Raw genomic sequence first — 23,070 nt, forward strand, 5'->3', positions numbered from 1 at the left:
AGTTAATCAGTTTTGTAATTATAGTGTTATTTATCTTGTTTTAACTAATTGATTGACCAGGTTATAGTAGTGGAATACACCTGGTGTTATATTTGATCTCAATGATACTCAGGCCTCAATATCAAGATTTATTGTTTACAGGTCAGTTTTTAACATTTTGAATTTTCAATGCATGGAAATAATGAAAGCTAGAGATATATTGGTATAGGAACATTTAATGCTACAGATTTTCAAAAATTAACTGTGATGTAATATAATACTTCTCTGTTAGTCATTAATTAGTTTCTCTTTTGATGGTCTTCAGTCCTTTGATACATTGTTTACTGACATTGAATTAATGATGATTAGTTATGATTCCTATCCCTAGGGGTTCTCATTTCTGCTGTGCATATCAAATTTTAATTTCTAGAGGACATACATAGCATGTAGAAGAACTATTCTAACATGACGTCCTTCCAACGCTTTGAGTACACACCCGTGGTAAAATATGAATATATTAATTGGGCTGTTCCGATTGTACTCCCACGTCATATGATTGTTTATGAATGGAGTACACGACGTCATAGAATGATAACATAATAATTTAAGCATTTTACGGGAAAATACACGCTTCTGATACCGAAAATCATCACAAGAAGGAAACATAAACAAACGATGCTAAAATGTGGTATAAGCCCTTTTTTATATACATAGAAGATATATAAGTAAATTCTCATTAAAATTCACCCAAATCTATCTAAATATGTTATTGTAAATGGTTTGAGCATGTCACTTATTCTGTTTGCTCCGTTCTTTACCTCCAATCTAAAAGTGCGCTAATTTATGGGAACGGCAAATATTTGCCTCCACCTAGAGCGCTTTGATCCAAAAGAATTGCCGTAATCGTCTTATTAAAATCGAAATAATTCATGGGGGCTTGAATATATCTAGATTTTACCACGGGTTGTCCCTTTATCGCTCAGGGTAAAATATTTGTCATAAAGGGCCAACCCGTGGTAAAATCACGATATATTCAAGCCCCCATGAATTATTTCTTAAATATTTATGAAGGACAATCATATTGCATGTTTGATATTCATTATTCAAATCTTCTAACAAACAAATTATTTTTTGAATGTAATGAAAATGAAGAAATGGATATTAGGGGTCATATTTAATGAGACAGCAATCCATCAATATTAGCAATTGTAATTATTATGTTTATTTAAAGGAGGAAGAGGAGGTAGGGTTTATACAGAGCCATTATCTGATCCCAGAAATAAAATCAAAGTACTGAAGTACTGAACATCTGATGACGGCAAGTTCTTGTGGATGGTCAAAAGCACTTGTCTCAGAAAAAAAATCACATCTCTATACCTGAAACTCAGGGCTTAATGTACAGAGATAAAAAAAAGTTCTTACACAAGTTAGTGCGTGGATAATGAATAAATGACAGGAAATTCAACCTCACCGTAATAACAATTACATTGTAGTGATACAAATCAGTATACTGTGGATTCATTATTATTTGTTGGATACCAATTTTCATGGATTTCGTAGGAACAGACGAACCACGAAATTAAATTTTCAAAGAATATCAAATTTTCTATAGGATTGTTTACAGATTTCTCAAAAACCACGAGATTAAATTTCCACGAACATGAAAGTTTTCCTAAAACCACAAAAATTGATACCCACGAAAATAAATGAATCCACAGTACTTTGGTTTGCTGTTATATAATAATATTACAGTTACATGTACCGGTATATATAATTTTCATTCATTTGTTTATCATTCTATTCTACTATTCTAATAATAGTTCAATGCAAGTGCATGATGGACACTTTTCTGTGTCACCATCAATACCTGTTGATTACATCTGATTCCCACTTGACACAAGATATATTCTGTCACATACACGATATTAGTTTGTAATGAGTTTAAACTTGATCTCTGAAGATGGTTTTATGTAAGTGCACTTGATCAGATGTAACTACAGGAAAGATATAGCATGTTAAAGTACCATCCTTTCCTGACAGATAATTGATCATTATTATCCCATCGATTTCTCATGTATCTAATGGAGGTCCTATATATATAGTCATCTAACACAGAATTAATGAGTTATTTTATTCCATGATTTTAGTGATTGGTTTGCAGACTTATACAGTATAATTCCTTTTTTGAATGATTATAAGTGAACTGTAACCAATTTGGATGGGATCATTTTGTTTTATTTCATGATTTTAGTGATTGGTTCAGAGGCGGATTTAGAGGTTTTTTTCAGGGCTCCCCCCTTTTGTGAGAAAATTTGTTTGATTATATATGGAATCACTGAAACATGACTGGGGCCCCCCTCTTAGACAATCAGTGCCCCCCTTATTTTATTCCATGATTTTAGTGATTGCTTTGCAGACTTATACAGTATAATTCCTTTTTTGAATGATTATAAGTGAACTGTAACCAATTTGGATGGGATCATTTTGTTTTATTTCATGATTTTAGTGATTGGTTCAGAGGCGGATTTAGAGGTTTTTTTCAGGGCTCCCCCCTTTTGTGAGAAAATTTGTTTGATTATATATGGAATCACTGAAACATGACTGGGGCCCCCCTCTTAGACAATCAGTGCCCCCCTTATTTTATTCCATGATTTTAGTGATTGGTTTGCAGACTTATACAGTATAATTCCTTTTTTGAATGATTATAAGTGAACTGTAACCAATTTGGATGGGATCATTTTGTTTTATTTCATGATTTTAGTGATTGGTTCAGAGGCGGATTTAGAGGTTTTTTTCAGGGCTCCCCCCCTTTTGTGAGAAAATTTGTTTGATTATATATGGAATCACTGAAACTTGACTGGGGCCCCCTCTTAGACAATCAGTGCCCCCCCCCCCCCCTTATTTTATTCCACTATTTTAGTGATTGGTTTGCAGACTTATACAGTATAATTCCTTTTTGAATGATTAGTGAACTGCAACCAATTTGGATGGGATCGTTTTATTTTTTTATTTTATTTCATAACTTTAGTGATTGGTTCAGAGGTGGATTAAGAGGGTTTTTTCAGGGCTCCCCCCTCCCCCCTTTTGTGAGAAAATTTGTTTGATTGTATACGGAATCACTAAAGCATGACTATAGCCCCCCCCCCTCTTAGGCAATCAGTGCCCCCCCTTATTTTATTCCACTATTTTAGTGATTGGTTTGCAGACTTATACAGATTAATTTCTTTTTGAATGATTAGTGAACTGTCACCAATTTGGATGGGATCGTTTTATTTCATTTTAAAATTTTAGTGATTGGTTTGCAGACTATTATACAGTATTATTCCTTATATTGAATTATTAGTAAACTGTTTTCAATATGGAGGGGATTGTTTAAAGGCATAAGGGGCCTCTGTGGCCAAGTGGTCTAAGTAGAAGTAGTTACTACTGTATAATCACTACCCAGTCAACACTGAAGTTGTGAGTTAGAACACAGCTCGTTCTGGTGCATTCCACTCCAATCTTAATTAGATATAGGAAGATGTGGTGTGAGTGCCAATGAGATAACTCTCCATCCAAACTAGGATTGTCAGTTTTCCTGTTGTAGGTCAGTGGTTTTCTCAAGCACTCCAGCTTCCCCCACCAATGAAAACTGGCCTCCACGACATAGCCTAAATGTGGTACTTCAAAGTGAAGTTAAAACACCAAAAATCAATCAATCAATTTTAAGAGTAGTATTACTTTATACAAGAATTTATAATAATAAAATGTCACATTAAAGAGTGTTTATACTCCTCTTGACAAAGTCAAGGGTTTAAAATATTTTAGAGATATATTTAGAAAAACACTTATGGTCTAGATGATAATGACAAAATTTCTTGGTATTTTAAAAGTGATTTCTCATGTCCATAATAAAAGTTAAGTTTGATGTTTCAAAATTTTAAATTTGAAGAATGAAAACATTTTATTTTGTAGTTATTTATCTATAAGATAAAACTACATTTTCAAATCGAATTTCCTGTTTCATATACATTTCTTGGTAGTAATTTGTGATTTCCATGTTAATTCTTTTATAAATTTATATCATACCAATATATGCTTTTATATGTAGAATATATCATACTAAACACTTTAATAGACAATACTGATTCTGATGTTATTTTGCGTCCGCAATCTTAGGATGACCTTGAACAGAATTACAGTCATCAGCTTACATCCCAGCTTAGAGAGCCATGGTGTAGTGGTTAGTGCATCTGACTACTAACACAAAGGTTCCTGGTTTGATTCCTGTACGGAATGAAAATTTCAGGAACTCAATTTTCGGCTATCCCTTGACACCATTTGCAAGTATGGTCTTGAGGAAACAATGATAGTCCATTGGAAGACGACAATAAATGGCTGACCAGTGTTAAGAGAGAGCAATATCTCTTGCACATTAAAGACACCCTTGTAGATTTTGAAAAAGAGTAGGCTAATGCCGCTACAAGGCAGCACTCGCACCCGCAAAGTGGAAAGGGATTAATATAAGTTGCAAAACTTGTTTCCCAGTCCATATGAATAAATATATTAAAACTATCAGCTTACATCCCAGTGTAAAAATGTGACAATATCAGATTCACAATAATAAAAACTTTCAACTTCATTGATTAGATTTTGCATTTTTGTTAGAGTTGAAGTGCAAGCATTCATAATAATAAATGTAATAATTAATTTCTGAATATATATACAGTACTTAATTTTGATTGTTTTTTTTCAGTGATTTCTCATTCCCAAGGAAAAATATAAAGTTATGGAATTGCTGGTATAGTTGTGTCTTCTAAAACCTTCCCCCTTTATTTTTAGATAGACTGCAATGATGGATGCCTGCACATTATGCAGAACTTATGTCTGGTATAGTTGTGGCTTCTAAAACTTACCTTTTAATTTTTAGGAAGGCGGCAATGATGGATGCCTGCACATTATGAAGGACTTATTTCTGGTATACTTGTGGCTTCTAAAACCTCCCCCTCTTTTTTTTTAGGTAGACCGCAATGAAGGATGCCTGCACATTATGAAGGACAAGTTGGTCATTGGACAGACTGCTACAGGATTTCACCATCCATTCCCAGGGTGCCAGATAATCATGGCTACTACCAAATTAGAGATGTGCCACTGTGGCATCATTATGATTTGCCACCCTACAGGGAAGATGATGAAAGCTCAGCTTTAATTGATGTCTGTAAGTGTTTTTAAAATATTTAGAAAGAAGTTTAAATTTAGCAAATGGTTTATATAGTTGTAGATATGGGTTATATGTCACTTGGAAACAGCAACCTAATGGCCTATAAACAGCCAAAAGACATGTCACGATGAGAGGGTGACATACAGTGTTTATCAATTAGCTGTTATAGTGTCAATAGATCAGTTACAGCTAATTTCCTAATGCATGTACAGGAAATTATGAGTTTGGATGTCCCATTGGTATCTTTTGTCTGTCCTTTTGAAAATATTTCTTTGATGATTTCTGCAGTCTCTAAAGATGAAAACATAAAACAGGAAAAAGGATAAAAGTTTGATTTAAATTGCAATTCAAATGATTTTTTGTATCCAAATAATGTGTTAATTCATTAAAGGACAAGGCAAGATTAGGCCCAATTTTGGCACCCCTATTTTCTCATTTTTGTCGAGCCTTCGACTTTTGTCGAAAAAGCGAGACTAAGGGATCCTACATTCCGTCGTCGTCGGTGATGTCGGCGGCGTCAACAAATATTCACTCTGTGGTTAAAGTTTTTGAAATTTTAATAACTTTCTAAGACTATACTGGATTACTTTCAAACTTGGGCAGAAGCTTGTTTATGATTATAAGATAGTATCCAGAAGTAAATTTTGTAAAAATAAATTTCCATTTTTTCAGTATTTCACTTAAAAATGGACTTAGTTTTTTCTGCGGGGAACATAACATTCACTCTGTGGTTAAAGTTTTTAGAATTTTAATATCTTTCTTAAACTATCCTGGGTTTGTACCAAACTTGGACAGAAGCTTGTTTATGATCAGTAGATAGTATCCAGAAGTAAATTTTGTAAAAAAATAAATCCATTTTTCCGTATTTTACTTTTAAATGGACTTAGTTTTTCTGCGAGGAAACATAACATTCACTATGTGGTTAAAGTTTTTAAAATTTTAATAACTTTCTTAAACTATCCTGGGTTTGTACCAAACTTAAGACAGAAGCTTATGTATGATCATAAGATAGTATCCAGAAGTAAATTTGGTAAAAAGATAACTCCATTTTTTCTGTATTTTACTTTTAAATGGACTTAGATTTTCTTCCAGTTAACATAACATACAGTCTGCAGTTAAAGTTATCAAACATTTATAAGATTTATTAACCATCCAAGATTTTTACCAAACTTGGACAGAAGCTTCTTACAATCAATAGATAGTATCAAGAGGAATATTTTTATTGATTTTTTTCCTCATTTTCGTTGAGCCTGCGATTTACAGCAAAAGTAGGCGAGACACTGGGTTCCGCGGAACCCTTACAAATTTTTTTAATTCTGATTTGGAAAGCTACTTATTGCATTAAAATATTCCCTTAGGTTTGAAGTTTGTTTGTTCAAAACTATTAAATTAGTGAGATAAGGGGGATAAAAAGGCACCAAAAACGCTAAAAGAAGGGAAAATTAAGACAGCAAAATCAGTGCAATGACATTATAATAAAAAAAAATCTTGGTCTCATTGGCGCAGGCACTTAAAAACTAAAAATTCTTTGTAAGAAACACCTGAAAAGTGAATAAAAATTACAATATTTGAATAATAACAGAAAGTTTACCCCCTTCACCTCACACAGTTGTTAAAATTAGTGGGTTTGAAATTCATCCAAACAAATTTCAAGCAACAGGGAATATTTTAACATAATAAATAGCTTTCAAAAACAGAATTTTAAAAATGAAAAAATAAGGGGCTAAAAAGGGGCCTTATCATACCTTGTCCTTTATATATTATTTAAGAAATATTTCATGGGGGCTTGAATATATCGTGATTTTACCATGGGTTGGCCCTTTATGACAAATATTTTACCCTGAGCGATAGCGAGGGGTAAAATATCAGCATCAAAGGACAACCCGGGGTAAAATCAAGATATATTCAAGCCCCCTTGAATTATTTTGATTCTAATAGGACAAATACGGCAATTTATTTGGATTGAGCGGTCTAGGTAGAGGCAAATATTTGCAGTTCCAATAAATAAACGCACTATTAAATTGGCGTAAAAGAATGGAGAAAACTGAATAAGTGACATGCTTAAACTATTCACAATAACGTATTAAGATAGTTTTGGATAAATTTGAATGACAATTTACTTATATGTCTTATCTGTATACAAAAAAAATGGCTTATACCACACTTTAGCATCGTTTGTTTACGTTTTCTTGATGTGATGATTTCTCGGTTTCACAAGTGTGTATTTTCCTGTAAAATGCTTATATTCTAACGTTATTGTTCTATGACGTCAGTTACCTCATTTATAAAAAAGCATATGATGTAGGAGTACGATTGGAACAGCCCAAGCAATATATTCATACATGTTTTTTGTATGTACTCAAAGCGTTTGAAGGACGTTATTTTAGAATTGTAATATATCTTTGGCCTTGCTCATTGTTGAAGGCCGTACAGTGACCTATAGTTGTTAATGTTTGTGTCATTTTGGTCCTTTGTGGATAGTTGTCTCATTGGCAATCATACCACATTTTCTTTTTAATACTTACATAACTTTGAAAGATATCTTTACAATGGAAAACAAATAAAAGCAGCTTGCCATAATGGCAATCATTCAAGCCAATAACTCCTGAACTGGAAAAGGGTATTTATCCAAGATATGTCATTTCAGTGTCTGGCCTTTCAAAAAAGGTCATGACCTTTTCCAGACTCTTGTCCTATATTTGAACCATGTTGAAATTTTATGTTCCAAAATAATTTTCATCTACTGTTAATAAATATGCTGCAACCTGTACCAATAGTTATAAGTTAAAAACTTGATGCTTTTGAAAAAAATTGGTCATAATGATAACACAAAAACAGTTAAGATGTAAAAATCAGTCCAGATTGTCTGATTGCTTTGTCTTGGTAAAATTCGTATCAATGTTAAAACAACAGATATTTACAAGTTTTTAAATAGAAATGTTATATTATTCAAATTATTGTTCAAATCCAAATCCATATATAGTTAAACTAATTTTTGAATCTAGTTCCTGAATCAATAAAATCAAAAGAATTCAATCTCATGTTATCCTTAATAGATCATTCATTATGTAGATTTAACAATGATAATCACCTAACTATTCTCATAAAGTTTGACTTTGTAGTATCTGATCTTCTTTCCTCATTAATTACACATCCTATATTTCCTGATGTAGACAGTGTGAGGGAAATCTCTAGAATCCAAAAAAGTTTAACTAATTAATAGTGGGTCCGAGTACACAGTTATCCTCCTTTGATTTTCGTTGTCTACGAAAATAGTCCTTAGTGTGGACAGTGTGTTACTTGCCAATTTATTTTATACCCCTTCCAAATTTATTTCTCTCTGTTTATTGCCTAATGTAGCAAGTAGGGGGTTGAAATGACACTGTAAACAAATTTTTGTCATAAATATTAATGTAAAGTAGTGATTGGGACCATTCGGTCCAGCTGAAAAAGGTAAAAAATTACCACTTCGGAAGCTGTCAAAAGGTTTCAAGACCCCTTTAACATAAAATAATCCATATTTTGAGTTAGAGCTGATGAAGTTTTCTATAGTTTTGATATAATTTGTCCCAAAAGTAGTACAACACACTGTAAAATTATTATTGAGAAAGCGCAGGTGGGATTTTTTTAATTTTCATTTATTATCTTATTAAGAAATGCACTACGAAATAACTGTGTAATTCGGCGCGCGCAGTGTCTGGATTTCATGCAACAGTAGCGAATGCAATATAGATAGTTCCTTATGTAAATAGAGCAAGGGAAATCATTAGAATCCAGTATAGATTAACTCATAAAGTTTGGCCTTTGTGGTATCAGGACTTCCTTTCTTGCTAACACATCCAATATAAGTAGTTTCTGATGTAGACACAGCAAGTGAGTACGGAAGTAAGATTCCCATGTCACAGAGATTGTAATAGGTAATAATTTGTCCTTGGTTGGTCAGTATATGTAATAAATGATTGTTCGTATCTGTGACAACGATATTATCTAATGGTGTTGTTAGTATTCCATTAGGTTTCAATGGTTTCTTCTCAGTGTTGACATCAGGGTGACCAGTGTAAGTTCCTAGAATGTCTCCTCCTGGTATTAACACTACCACTCTACCTCTGAAATCCTTATCTAACCTATCCAGCACACAGATGTTACCATTACTGGTAGTAGTCACACATAAAGGGTAGGACAATAATCGTTTGGTACTGGTACTTGTTAGAAATCTTGGCAAACTAAATAATTGTTTGTTATGATTGTCATGTTCATATTCCTTGAGTTGTTTTCCTTCCAAATCCATGACCACCACTACACGTCTTCCTGTGACAGGGAATATCTTACCTCCAGACCAGGCTCCTATGATAACTCTGTGATCACTGGTCACATGGACACTGATTGGATACAATGGTTTAACATCATACCTGGAATCAGTTATCTCCCCTGTCATGGTGTTGATTAGTTTGAGTTTAGTCTCACCTTGTGTCTTAACAAGAATGTTGTTTGAATCAGTTTTTGCCATTCCATAAATCTTAGTGTTGAAACTTGTTATAACTTCAGTTCTATTCTCTCTTAGTTTGACATGTTGTAACTTTGATCTGATATTATCTGCCATCCACATAGAACCATCAGAACATACTGCTAAATCGTGAATAGAAGTAAGATCTGTTGTATATTCTTTGGATATTTCTAACTTAATTTCACTTTTCTGTTTTGGCTTCAGTTCTACTTTGCCTTTATTATAGTCTTCTTCTTCAATTAACTCATGTCCATTATGAACTTTAGTAATACACTTGAAACAGATCAGTTTATTACAAGTTTTACAGAATAGACAGCAAGCCTGGTTAGAATGTTTCCGATATCATAAATGTTAAGTATTTTGTGATCTTTCCCAATCTTTAGATGAACCCCATCCTTGCACTTGTTACACATGAGCGACTCACATGTAATACATTTCCATTTAATCTTATTTCCACCTTCACATAACTGACATCCAACTGGAATTTGACTTTTTTGTATTGAACTTGCGAACGCCATTTCAAAATTTAAAGAAGTTGGACTTTAAACTGTTATCTCTATCTATATATAAATCAATATCTATTTAATTCTACTGTTTTGACCTGTGTAGAGCTATAACATGACCTGATCACAGGTATCTAAATTTTATTTATTTAGGGTAAATACACACTGTCAGACCTTTTTAAGATTGAATATGAAAATTTACTTCAGAGAATAATATACATTAGTAAAAAATAGTCAAGTCCATATCTCAGATACAATAAGCAATATATCTAGTATATCAAATGCATGGAAGGATTGTAAGGCCACGTTATTAGCTCACCTGACCTGAAAGGTCAAGTGAGTTTTTCTCATCACTTGGCGTCCGTCGTCCTGCGTCTGTCGTCCGTCGTCCGTAAACTTTTACAAAAATCTTCTCCTCTGAAACTACTGGGCCAAATTCTACCAAACTTGGCCACAATCATCCTTGGGGTATCTAGTTAAAAAAATGTGTGGCGTGACCCGTCAAACCAACCAAGATGGCTGCCATGGCTAAAAATAGAACATAGGGGTAAAATGCAGTTTTTGGCTTATAACTCAAAACCCAAAGCATTTAAAGCAAATCTGACAAGGGGTTAAATTGTTGATCAGGTCAAGATCTATCTGCCCTGGAATTTTCAGATGAATCGGATAACCTGTTGTTGGGTTGCTGCCCCTGAAATGGTTATTTTAAGAAAATTTTGCAGTTTTTGGTTGTTATCTTGAATAATATTATAGATAGAGATAAACTGTAAACAGCAATAATGTTCAGCAAAGTAGGACCTACAAATAAGTCAACATGACCAAAATTGTCAGTCAACCCCATAAGGAGTTATTGCCCTTTATATTCAATTTTTAACCACTTTTTGTCATTTATTGTAACTTTTCTAAAAATCTTCTTCTCTAAAACTACTTTGCCAAATTTAACCAAACTTGACCACAATTATCATTGTGGTTTATAGTTTAAAAAATGTGTCCGATGACCCAGCCTACCAAACAAAATGGCTGACATGGCTAAAATTAGAACATAGTGGTAAAATGCAGTTTTTGCTTTATATCTTTGAAACTAAGACATTTAGGGAAAATCTTTCTAGATTGAAATGTCCATTAGAATAAGATATATTCCCTCACACATTTTCAGTTGAATCGGACAACCTGTTGTTGGGTTGCTGCCCTAAAATAGGTGATTTTAAGGAAATTTGGATGTTTTTGGTTATTATCTTGAATACTACTATAGATAGAGATAAACTGTAAACAGCAATAATGTTCAGCACAGTAAGATCTACAAATAAGTCAGCATGATCAAAATTGTGAGAGGACCCTTTAAGGAGTTATTGTCCTTTATAGTCTATATTGAACAACTTTTCGTCATTTTTGTAACTTGTATAAAAATCTTTTCTAAAACTACTTGTCCAAATTTATTCAAACTTGGCCACAATCATAATACTTAGGGTATCTATTTTTTTTAAAAGTGTTTAATGCCCCGCCTACCAACGAAGATGGCCCACATCAGTAAACACATTAACAGGTCAGCGACACAGGCTCTTGAGAGCCTCTAGTTTTTATTTGTTGGTTTACGGATCCGCCGACCCGATTTTGTCGATTTTCAGAATAAAAATAAAATTGACTTTCATGCTTTTTTTATTCCCGCTGACCCATATCAATGCATTATCCCTAAAAAAATAATTAAATTTTCTTTTTTTATGAAATGAAATGCATTAATCATTAACAAAGTTGATAACACTTTCTGTTGTGAAAAATAAAACTTCCAATTTACGTTTCTAAAAATAGACAAATCAATTAAAACTGTTTAAAAACAATTACAAAATAAGTTTGTTTCCCTTATTTGTCATCAGTCTGTAAGATGCATCATCTCAGAGAAATAGACTTGTCCAAATGTGAACAGGTGGAATACATCAATTAAAGTACTGAATATTAACAAATCATTTTCTTGTTTCATAGATAATAAAAAATATCGATCATTGGGATAAAAACAGGATTGCATGACAACTGATTAACCCGATATTGTCGTTTTTCCAGTGGACGAGTCTACTACGTTTTTCGACACGTGTGTTGAAACTTATTTTTGTACGACGTTTTTACATTTTTTTCTGTATCAGTTTTTGTGATTGAAGATGATTATTTACCAAGTTTTCTGGAATTGATTGAGAGCTACGCGAATCTGTTTTTCTTGTTTGTGAAATGACGATTTAATTTCGTCTTTGTCCGTGCAACCCCCCCTTTTTTACAGGAAGTTATTAAACGATGTCATGCGATGTTCATTATCACTGATCAATAATATTTCATCGAACTAAATGTTAAGAAATGATGACAAAACAGCATATAAGACAAAAATTTTGTTAGTGAGGTGAAATAAATATTTATTAGGTCTTTCCACTTTTCTGTGGAAAGACCTATTGTTTTTCTTCTGATTATTTTTTTTTTTTTTTTTTTCTTCCGCCTAATTTTGTTCTTGCGATAAACATTTGTTTCACAATATGTCGCTTAGATATTTGGTATATGATATCGAACAATTGATGTGCTTTTGAAATTTACCCTGCGTAATCGAAAACTTTTCTTTGTAGGAGTTATCTCCCCAAACACTGTTTTCCTTGTTAGCGCAACTCCTTCGCAACCGTAAAATATTATGACAAATTTATTTTACAAAATTGCTCGTTATATCCTTCGCATGATTTGTCCTATTTTGACCGAAGTGATATGAACGCTCCATATGAGAGTTATTTCCCCTTATTCATTTGATATAAGTGAATTGCATTTCTAACTGGTAAACCATAATTGATAGCTACCTAGGATCTTTTGATTTGAGGTCCTTGGTCCCAAAAAATGAAAATTAGGTCAAGGTCAAAGGTCAAGGTCATATTCTAATTTTTGAATATGGCTCATTTCCACTCATTTCCAGAAAACGTATAAGATATCGACAAATTATTTTTTCTAAATTGTTTGTTGCGACATGTTGTAACACGTAAATTTTGATTGCAAGGGTATGTTGAATGTAAAAGGGAGTTTTCTCCCCTTTGGTATTTAAAAATACGCGTATGGTGATATAACTCATTAACGAAACATAATTAAGACCTATGGTCTTTTGATTTGAGGTTCTTGGTTAATGGCCTTGAAATAAATCTCAAGGTCATAGCTTAAGTTGACGTTCTAGATTTTGACCTTTGCTTTTACCTCATGTGTATACATAATAAAGTCATGAGACTTTTGACAAACGGTATCAAACCATTCAACCTTGAAAAAACAACCGGAAGTGACCTTGTGTAAACCGGAAGTAGCTATTTATTGTACTTTATTATATAAAAGTATATAGAACAAGATATTTTTGGAATCAGTGTCAAGTATATAGTCAAATATTATCGGAAATAGAGTTTTTCAAACCGGAAGTAAGAAATTATCTCCCTTATCTAAAAAAATATTGTGTGGAAACCATATATTTTTGGAATCAGCGTACAATAAGCTATCATTTGACGATTGAAATAACATTTTAAACCTATTTTTACACCTTTATATTAAAATACATTGTTGTGGTGGAAAGACCTTCAATTGTTCTCTGAACAATTGGTTTTTCAATTTTGCATATTTTTCTGCTTTAAAAGATATATTTTTTCTTTTTTTTTCCGACCGACCGACCCGACTTTTTTATGGGAAAAATCCGTAAACCAACAAATTAAAAAAACATGGCCTAAGGTGTACCTGTCCAACTGTCAGGTGTCATCTGACCTTAACCTCATTTTCATGGTTCAGTGGTCAAAGTTAAGTTTTTGAGTTTTTGTCTATTTTTGCTAATACTATATGCAAAAGGTCAACTGTTTTTGGTGTATGGAAATATTTTATGATTTATATGTCAAGTGCGCATGTTTTAATTGACCTTGACCTTATTTTCACGGTTCATTGCTAGATATTTGTGTTTTGGTCTGTTTTTCTCAATTTTTAAGCAATAGGTCAACTATATTTGTTGTATGGAAGACTTGTTAGCTGTACATGTCTACCTGGCATGGTTCGTCTGACCTTGACCTCATTTTCATTATTCATTGATCAATGCTTAGTTTTTGTCGAGCCTGCAACTTTTGTTGCAGAATGCTCAACATAGGGATAGTGATCTGGTAGCAGCGTTAGCTAACTTCTTTAAAAAGCTTTGTATATAGATGCCTCATGTTACGAACTTTTTGTCAGTCATATGTCTATTATGTCCTTAAACTCATATTCATGGTTCAGTGACTACTAGAAAAAAAGGTTAAGATATATCGTAATGTTCAATTCTCTCTTATTATAAGTAAAAGGATAACTATATTTGGTATGTGCGTACCTTGCAATGCCCTATAGACAGTTTTCACTTGACCTCGACCTCATTTCATGGATCAGTGAACAAGATTAAGTTTTGGTGGTAAAGGCCATATCTCAGATACTATTAGTAATAGGTCTAGTATATTAGGTTATGGAAGGACTGTAAGATGTACATGTCCAATTAGCAGGTGTCATCTGACCTTGACCTCATTTTCATTGTTCAGTGGTCACAGTTAAGTTTTTGTGTTTTGGTCTTTTTTCTTATACTAAATGAAATATGTCAACTTATTTGGTGTATTGAATGATTGTAAGGTGTACATGTCTAGCTGACAGGTGTCATCAGACCTTGACCTGGTTTTCATGGTTCAGTAGTGAAAGTTAAGTTTTTGAGTTTTGGTCTATTTAAATTTGAGGTTATATTCTTGAAATAAACAAAATTAAATCCTCCACGAAAATTTATGATTTTACAGTATTTTTCTAAAACTATGTGCAATAGGTCAACTATAATTGTAATATATGGAAATATTTTATGATCAACATGTCAGTCTTGCAGGTTTTATTTGACCTTGACCTCTATTTCAGGGCTCATTGCTAAGTGTTAAGTATATGTGTTTTGGTCTGTTTTTCTTCATTTTTAAGCAATAGATCAAGTACTATATATACCATGGTTATTACGAGTTTACATATTTAAACAAGCATATCCAAAGGATGAGTTTGTTTAAATATGTTAATGAGTAAGACACATGGTATATAAAATTTGTAATATAAATAAAATGATTGACGGCTTCAAGACCTTCAACTTATATTGGAAATTGATAGTAACAGTTTTATCCAATGTAATGGAAGCTCGCACAAGTCACTTTTGCGCCTCGTATGATCTTCTGTGTATTTCATGTAATAGAACCCCTGACTTTGCAAAAAGGAAAGAAAATGTCAGATTTTCCTGATTTTCATTTAGTTTTGGGCCCCGTGTGATTGTTTGCGCAAGTAATTTCATAAAGTCATCTGACTGAGGTAAACAAAAATTTTGGATTCCAGCGACAAGGATTAAATAATGATTCTAATGACGGTAAGAATTTTGTTTGTTTTCAAGTTATCATACAAATTAATCATATTTTACAGAACTTTTATCTCATTGAAAAATGTATATTTATACATTTCTAATTTTCGTACAAACTGCTTTTCATGCTGCCGTAATTTAATTAATTCGATTATTAGATTAGTTATTAAAACACAATTTTAATGATAAAACACTGTATTTAAACAGTAGCGGATCCAGGGAGCGTAGATAGTGTACGTTCCCCTAATTGATCGCAAAAAAAAATTCATGTTTTTTCACAGATATTTGTAGCCGATATTAATTCCTACCCCCTTTTTATGCCCCAAATACGATAGTAGAGGGGCATTATGTTTTCTGGTCTGTGCCTTCGTTCGTTCGTTCGTCTGTGCGTCTGTTCGTCCCGCTTCAGGTTAAAGTTTTTGGTCGAGGTAGTTTTTGATGAAGTTGAAGTCCAATCAATTTGAAACTAATAGTACACATATTGCCCATGATCTGATCTTTCTAATTTGAATGCCAAATTATAGTTTTGACCCCAATTACATGGTCCACTGAACATAGAAAATGATAGTGCGAAGTTCAGGTTAAAGTTTTTGGTCAAGGTAGTTTTTGATGAAGTTAAAGTTACATCAACTTGAAACTTAGTACACATGTTCCCTATGACATGATTTTTCTAATTCTAATATTCCAAATTAAAGTTCTGACCCCAATTTTCACGGTCCATTGAACACAGAAAATGATAGAGCGAGTGGGGCATGCGTGTACATTCTTGTTTAAATCGATATTAAATTTGATTTTCGCATAGGAAATGATAGTTTCACATTTCATTTTTTTCACAACTAAAAGAAGAAATATTTAGTAATTGTTTCCAAAATTAGGGGAATTCGTAAAAATCCATTATAGTTTGAAAAAGGTTTCTTAAGATGTGGGTACGCATAATTTATTGCTTTTTGACTTTTGCTATAAAATGAAAACAAATGAAGATCTTGACCTTTTCGTAAGTTTAACAGTTTCCTAAATATTTAAGAGGCAGATACATTTAAAAAAAAAGAAAGGTGGAGCTTCAGCCATGGAATAACATGAAAATGGATATGTTATACCATGGCTGAAGCTCCGCCTTTTTTCCTTTGGATTCTAGTTGAGTTGCATATTTAATTAGCAAAGTATGGTACAACATCAATTTGCATATAATATAACATGGCTTTCCCTCACCACACTTTTTAAGCAAATTATTTCATAAAAACATCAAAGGAAAAAATCCAATTTATGTTACAACTATATTTGTTGTATGGAAGAATTGTTAGCTGTATATGTCTGCCTGGCATGGTTCATTGATCAATGATTAGTTTTATTGGTTAATGTTGAGTTTATGTGATAGTTGAAGTAAAGCTTTATATTTAGGACTTATATCAACATAATGTCAATGATTAGTAAAGAAGGCAAGACAATTTCAGAGTGTGCACTCTTGTTATTTTATGTTGGAGAAATGCATTTTTAGTGAGTTTATCTGAAAAATGTAAAGTTATAATTGGAATAGAAATACACGTCACCATCTCTCTAAAATCTTATGTCCAACCAAATCATTAACAACATGAAAATGCAAAATTCAGTTCACCTTTCACTCCCTTTTCTAGCTCACCTGGCCCAAAGGGCCAAGTGATATTTTCTCGTCACTAATAGTTGTCCGTCTTTAACTTTTACAAAAAATTCTCATCTGAAACTACTGGGCCAAATCTAACCAAACTTAGCCACAATCATCATTGGAATATATAGTTTAAAAAATATGTCCAGTGACCTGGCCAACCAACTAAGATGGCTGTAATTGCTAAAAATAGAAAATAGGGTAAAACGTAGATTTTAGTTTATATCTCTGAAACCAAAGAATTTGGAGCAAATCTTGCATTAAGGGAGTAAAATTGTTAGTTAGGTCAAGATCTATCTGCCCTGGAATTTTCAGATGAGTAAGACAACCCATTGTTAGATAGCTGCCCCTAAATTGGTAATTTTAAGGAAATTTTGCCTTTTTGGTTATTATCTTGAATAATATTATAGATAAACTGTAAACAGCAATAAAGTTCAACAAAGTAAGATCTACAAATAAGTCAACATGACCAAAATGGTCAGTTGACCCCTTAAGGAGTGATTATGTGGATCGAATTGGAGATAAAGGATACTACAGATACAGTTAAGTCAGCTTCATATCTTGACTTACATCTAGAAATTGACAATGAGGGTTGGTTGAAGACAAAACTTTACGACAAAAGAGATGATTTCAGCTTTCCTATTGTGAACTTTCCATTTCTAAGTAGCAACATTCCAGCAGCACCTGCATACGGGAGATATATCTCCCAATTGATACGATATTCCCGTGCTTGCATTTCCTATCATGATTTTCTTGATAGAGGGTTACTGCTCACAAGGAAGCTATTAAACCAAGAGTTCCAAATGGTGAAGTTGAAATCATCCCTTTGTAAATTTTACGGACGCCATCACGAGTTGGTTGACCGTTATGGAATAACCGTTTCACAAATGATATCGGATATGTTCCTTACATCGTAACTACAATCCCCTTCCCTTTCATGAATTTGACCTACCGATAAGACTATTTACCGGATTTGTAATCACATAAGCAACACGACGGGTGTTGCATATGGAGCAGGATCTGCTTACCCTTCCGGAGCACCTGAGATCACCCCTAGTTTTTGGTGGGGTTCGTGTTGTTTATTCTTTAGTTTTCTATGTTGTGTCATGTGTACTATTGTTTTTCTGTTTGTCTTTTTCATTTTTAGCCATGGTGTTGGCAGTGTTTTAGATCTCGAGTTTGAATGTCCCTTTGGTATCTTTCGTCCCTCTTTTATAGTAAATTTTTAACAATTTTCATCAATTTTATAAATTTTGGGAAACCTAGTAAATATGCTGCTACCTGTACCAATACATACAAGTTAAAAACTGGAGTGGAGAAGTTGGATTTATTAATGATTCATAAGGATAATACATAAACAGTAAATATGTAAATATCAGCAGAGATTGTCTTTTGCTTTGTATTGGTAAAATTTGTATCAATGTTAAGATACCCAGAAATTTATAAGTTTTCAAAAGAAATGTTATGATATTCAAATTATTGTTAAAATCAAAATCCATGGTCAAACTAATTTCTGAATCTTAAGTTCCTGAATCAATAAAATCCATAGAATTCAAACTCCTATGTACCAGTAGATAGTTCTTTATGGTGATTTAAAAATGATAATCACCAAAATTCCAAATATTCTTATTAAGTTTGTTGTTTCTAGTATCTGGACTTCCTTTTGTATTAATGCATCCTATATAAAATGTTCCTGATGTAGACAGTGCAAGGCCAAGGGAAATCTTTAGAATCCAGAAAAGTTTAACTGATAATGTTTGGCCTTTGTAGTGTCTGACCTCATATCTCATTAATACATCCTATATAAATGGTTTCTGATGTAGATTAAAGAGAAGGACAAACTTTAGAATCTAGAAAAGTTGAACTCATAAAGTTTGGCCTTTCTAGTGTCTGGAGTTCCTTTCTTGCAAACACATCATGTATAAAGAGTTCCTATTGTAGACAGAGCAAGTGAAATCTTTAGAATCCAGAAAAGTTTAACCCATACTGTTTAGCCTTTGTAGTGTCTGGACTTCCTGCAACACTAACACATCCAATATAGATAGTTCCTGTCGTAGACAGAGTAAAATCTTTAGAATCCAGCAAAGTTTAACTCATAAAGTTTGGCCTTTGTGGTGTCTGGACTTCTTGTCTTATTAACACATCCTATAAATATAGTTCCTGATGAAGATAGAGCAAGGGAGTACGGACCTAAGATCCCCATGTCACTGAGGTTGTAGTAGGTAATGCTTTGTCCTTGGTCAGTCAGAATATGTAATAAATGATTGTTCACATCTGTAACAACGATATTATCTGATGGTGTTGTTAATATTCCACAAGGTTTAAATGGTTTCTTCTCAGTGTTGACATCATGGTGACCAGTGTAAGTCCCTAGAATGTCTCCTCCTGGTGATAACACTACCACTCTACCTCTGAAATCATCATCTAACCTATCCAGCACACAGATGTTACCATTACTGGTAGTAGTTACACCGTCAGGGAAGGAAAATAATCGTTTAGTACTGATACTTGTTAGAAATCTCTGCAAACTAAATAATTGTTTCTTATGATTTTCATGTTCATATTCCTTGAGTTGTTTTCCATCCTGATCCAGTACAATAACTACACGTCTTCCTGTGACAGGGAATGCATTACCTCTAGACTTGGCTCCTATGATGACTCTATGATCACTGGTCACATGGATACAGGTTGGATACAATGGTTTTACATCATACTTAGAATCAGTTATCTCCCCTGCCACGGTGTTGATTAGTTTGAGTTTAGTCCCATTATCTGTTATAACAAGAATGTTATTTGAATGAGTTTTTGCTATTCCATAAATCTGAGTGTTAAGACTTGTTATAACTTCAGTTTTATCCTCCAGAAGTTTGACATGTTGTAACTTTGATCTGGTATGATCTGCCATGCACATAGAACCATCAGAACATACTGCTATACGGTGAATATGAGTAAGATCTGTTGTATAAAGTTTGGATATTTCTAACTTAATTTCACTCTTCTGTTTAAGCTTCATTTCTACTTTGCCTTTATTATAGTCTTCTTCTTCAATTAACTCATGTCCATTATGAACTTTAGTGATACACTTTGGACAGATAAACTTATTACACGTATTGCAAAACAGACAGCAAGCTTGGTTAGAATGTTCATCACATTTGACTTCACTGAATATAATTGTGTTCTTTGACCCTCCAGGTTTTCCGATATCATAAATGTTAAGTATTTTGTGATCTTTCCCAATCTTTAGATGAACCCCATCCTTGCACTTGTTACACATGAGCGACTCACATGTAATACATTTCCATTTAATCTTATTTCCACCTTCACATAACTGACATCCAACTGGAATTTGACTTTTTTGTATTGAACTTGCGAACGCCATTTCAAAATTTAAAGAAGTTGGACTTTGAAACTGTTATCTCTATCTATATAAAAAATCAATATCTATTTAATTCTACTGTTTTGACCTGTGTAGAGATATAGCATGACGTGATCACAGTTATCTAAATTATATTTATTTAGGGTAAATACACACTGTCAGACCTTTTTTATGATTGAATACGAAAATTTACTTCAGAGAGTAATATACATAAGTAAAAATGTCCATATCTCAGATACAATAAGCAATAGGTCTAGTATATCCAATGCATGGAAGGGTTGTAAGGTGTACCTGGGCAACTGTCAGGTGTCATCTGACCTTAACCTCATTTTCATGGTTCAGTGGTCAAAGATAAGTTTTTGAGTTTTTGTCTATTTTTGCTAATACTATATATGCAATGAGGTCAACTGTATTTGATGTATGGAAATATTTTATGATTTATATGTCAGGTGCACATGTTTTAATTGACCTTGACCTCATTTTCACGGTTCATTTCTAAGTATTTATTGTGTTTTGGTCTGTTTTTCTCAATTAATAAGCAATAGGTAAACTATACTTGTTGTATGGAAGAATTGTTAGCTGTACATGTCTATCTGGCATGGTTCATCTGACCTTGACCTCTTTCATTATTCATGGATCAATGTTTAGTTTTTGTCGAGCCTGCAACTTTGTTGCAGAATGCTTGACATATGGATAGTGATCTGGTGGCAGCGTTAGCTAACTTCTTAACCATAGCTCGAACAATCCTAATCTTTCAACGACTCTCCGTAGACAAAAAGAAGACTACTGGATTAGACAATTGGGAACTGCAACACCGTATGGCTGCAATGACAAAATTGATGGTATAGGTATTCTATCTAGTCCTTCGTGTAACTTGGTGAATTTGATGAATATTTTCAACTCCACTCCTCGACGTAGACGTAGTCATGGCCATCGTCATTATACATCACCCTCTCTGCATGATGTCTCTATTAATGACTTGCTGTCATGCATACAAAAACCGTTAGGTATTCATCACATTCGCACGAAACTTTATTAATTACCCCTTTCAAAACTTCATTCTCTGTTCAATTTATGTTTGGAATCCACTGTAACAAACCCTCATTCAAACCAATACAAACTACAAGCTATAATTTCTGATATTGCTAGTCACAGACTTTTCAAGCCAGTTCGCATTGGAAAAGATGAAAAAGAGAAAAGATCTTTTCTAAATCTTTCCTTTGCCAACAAAGGTCTCGATGGCGTCAACCTAGGCAATATCCTTCATCATAAATTAGTTCAATCGAAAATACCTCTTTATTTCAAAGACCAGTCTGTACCAATAATTTCTTATACCTATACCAAACCTATTGCAACTAAAATTTCCAATTACAAACGCGTTTTGCAGGATCTCGATATTGACGACTTCAAGTCTAAACCTCCTGATTGCACTTGTTCTAGTTCCCAATTCACATATAATCCTGCTGGCCACGTTATTACCGGTGACCTTAACATTGTTAATAACACTTCTCTACGAAACGTGTTATCGAAAGGTCCGAAATATCGTGAGCCTAAATCCATCAATTGGAAACACAACTTTAAAATTTTGATGGATTCAGTCGAGTATTATGCCAGGCAATGGGCTAAGCGCGAGAAGGAAGACGTAGACCGTTTATCCGAATGGATTAAGGCAGTGAGGTCGTTAATACAAATCAGAATTAAGAAACTGAATGGGTCCATCAATGCCCATGCTACGTCAATCTTCAAAGATCCAAATGTTGCTAAACACCTATCTGACCTCCATGATGAATATGTTGTTGTCCCCGCAGACAAAGCCCCAAATAACATCGTTTTTATCTGTAAAAGTCATTACATTAATTGCTTGATAAACGAATTAGGTATAGACAATTCACTTGGAAACCCAACATATACCCTCACGACACTTACCAAAGAGGAAATCCTGGATAATCATAGGTCTGTTCTTTGTTCCTTTGGTATTTCAACCAAAGATGAAGAACTGGATCTTCCATCACTGTATTGGATACCTAAACTACATAAGTGTCCTTACAAACAACGGTATATTGCTGGGTCTTCCAAGTGCTCCACGAAACCCGTTTCTAAATTATTAACATCCATTTTATCAGCAATCAAAGACGGGCTTCAAAGTTATTGTGAAACTGCCTATTCTAGAGGTGGCGTGAATCAGATGTGGATACTTAAAAATTCCAAAGATCTTTTAGAGTACATACAATCTAACTCTCTTTCATCTTGTAACAGTATTAAAACATTTGACTTTTCTACTCTTTACACAAGTATTCCACATTCCAAACTAAAAGACAAATTAAAAGAGTTGGTATTACTTTGCTTCATAAAAAAGAATGGCCAATGTAGATACAAGTATCTTGTCTTAGGAAGGGATAAATCATACTTTGTAAAGAACCATTCTGATTCAAACAAAAAATTCTCTGAAACCGATATTATCAAGATGCTTGATTTCTTGATTGACAACA

General features: G+C 33.4%; 1 protein-coding gene across 6 annotated transcripts in view; it reads left to right on the forward strand.

Moving 5' to 3' along the window:
• Positions 1-23,070, forward strand: part of LOC134692957 (rap1 GTPase-activating protein 1-like) — a 252,361-nt gene that overhangs the window by 19,859 nt on the left and 209,432 nt on the right. For 5 of the 6 annotated variants that reach the window (XM_063553614.1, XM_063553613.1, XM_063553617.1 and 2 more), the window contains exon 3: positions 4,979-5,176. In XM_063553614.1, the coding sequence (XP_063409684.1) occupies positions 4,996-5,176 (181 nt within the window). In that variant the 5' untranslated portion in view covers positions 4,979-4,995. The remainder of the gene's footprint in view (positions 1-4,978; positions 5,177-23,070) is intronic. The other variant, XM_063553615.1, reaches the window with a different exon arrangement.

This window comes from Mytilus trossulus, chromosome 12 (genome assembly GCF_036588685.1).
Source record: "Mytilus trossulus isolate FHL-02 chromosome 12, PNRI_Mtr1.1.1.hap1, whole genome shotgun sequence".
NCBI lineage: Eukaryota > Metazoa > Mollusca > Bivalvia > Mytilida > Mytilidae > Mytilus > Mytilus trossulus.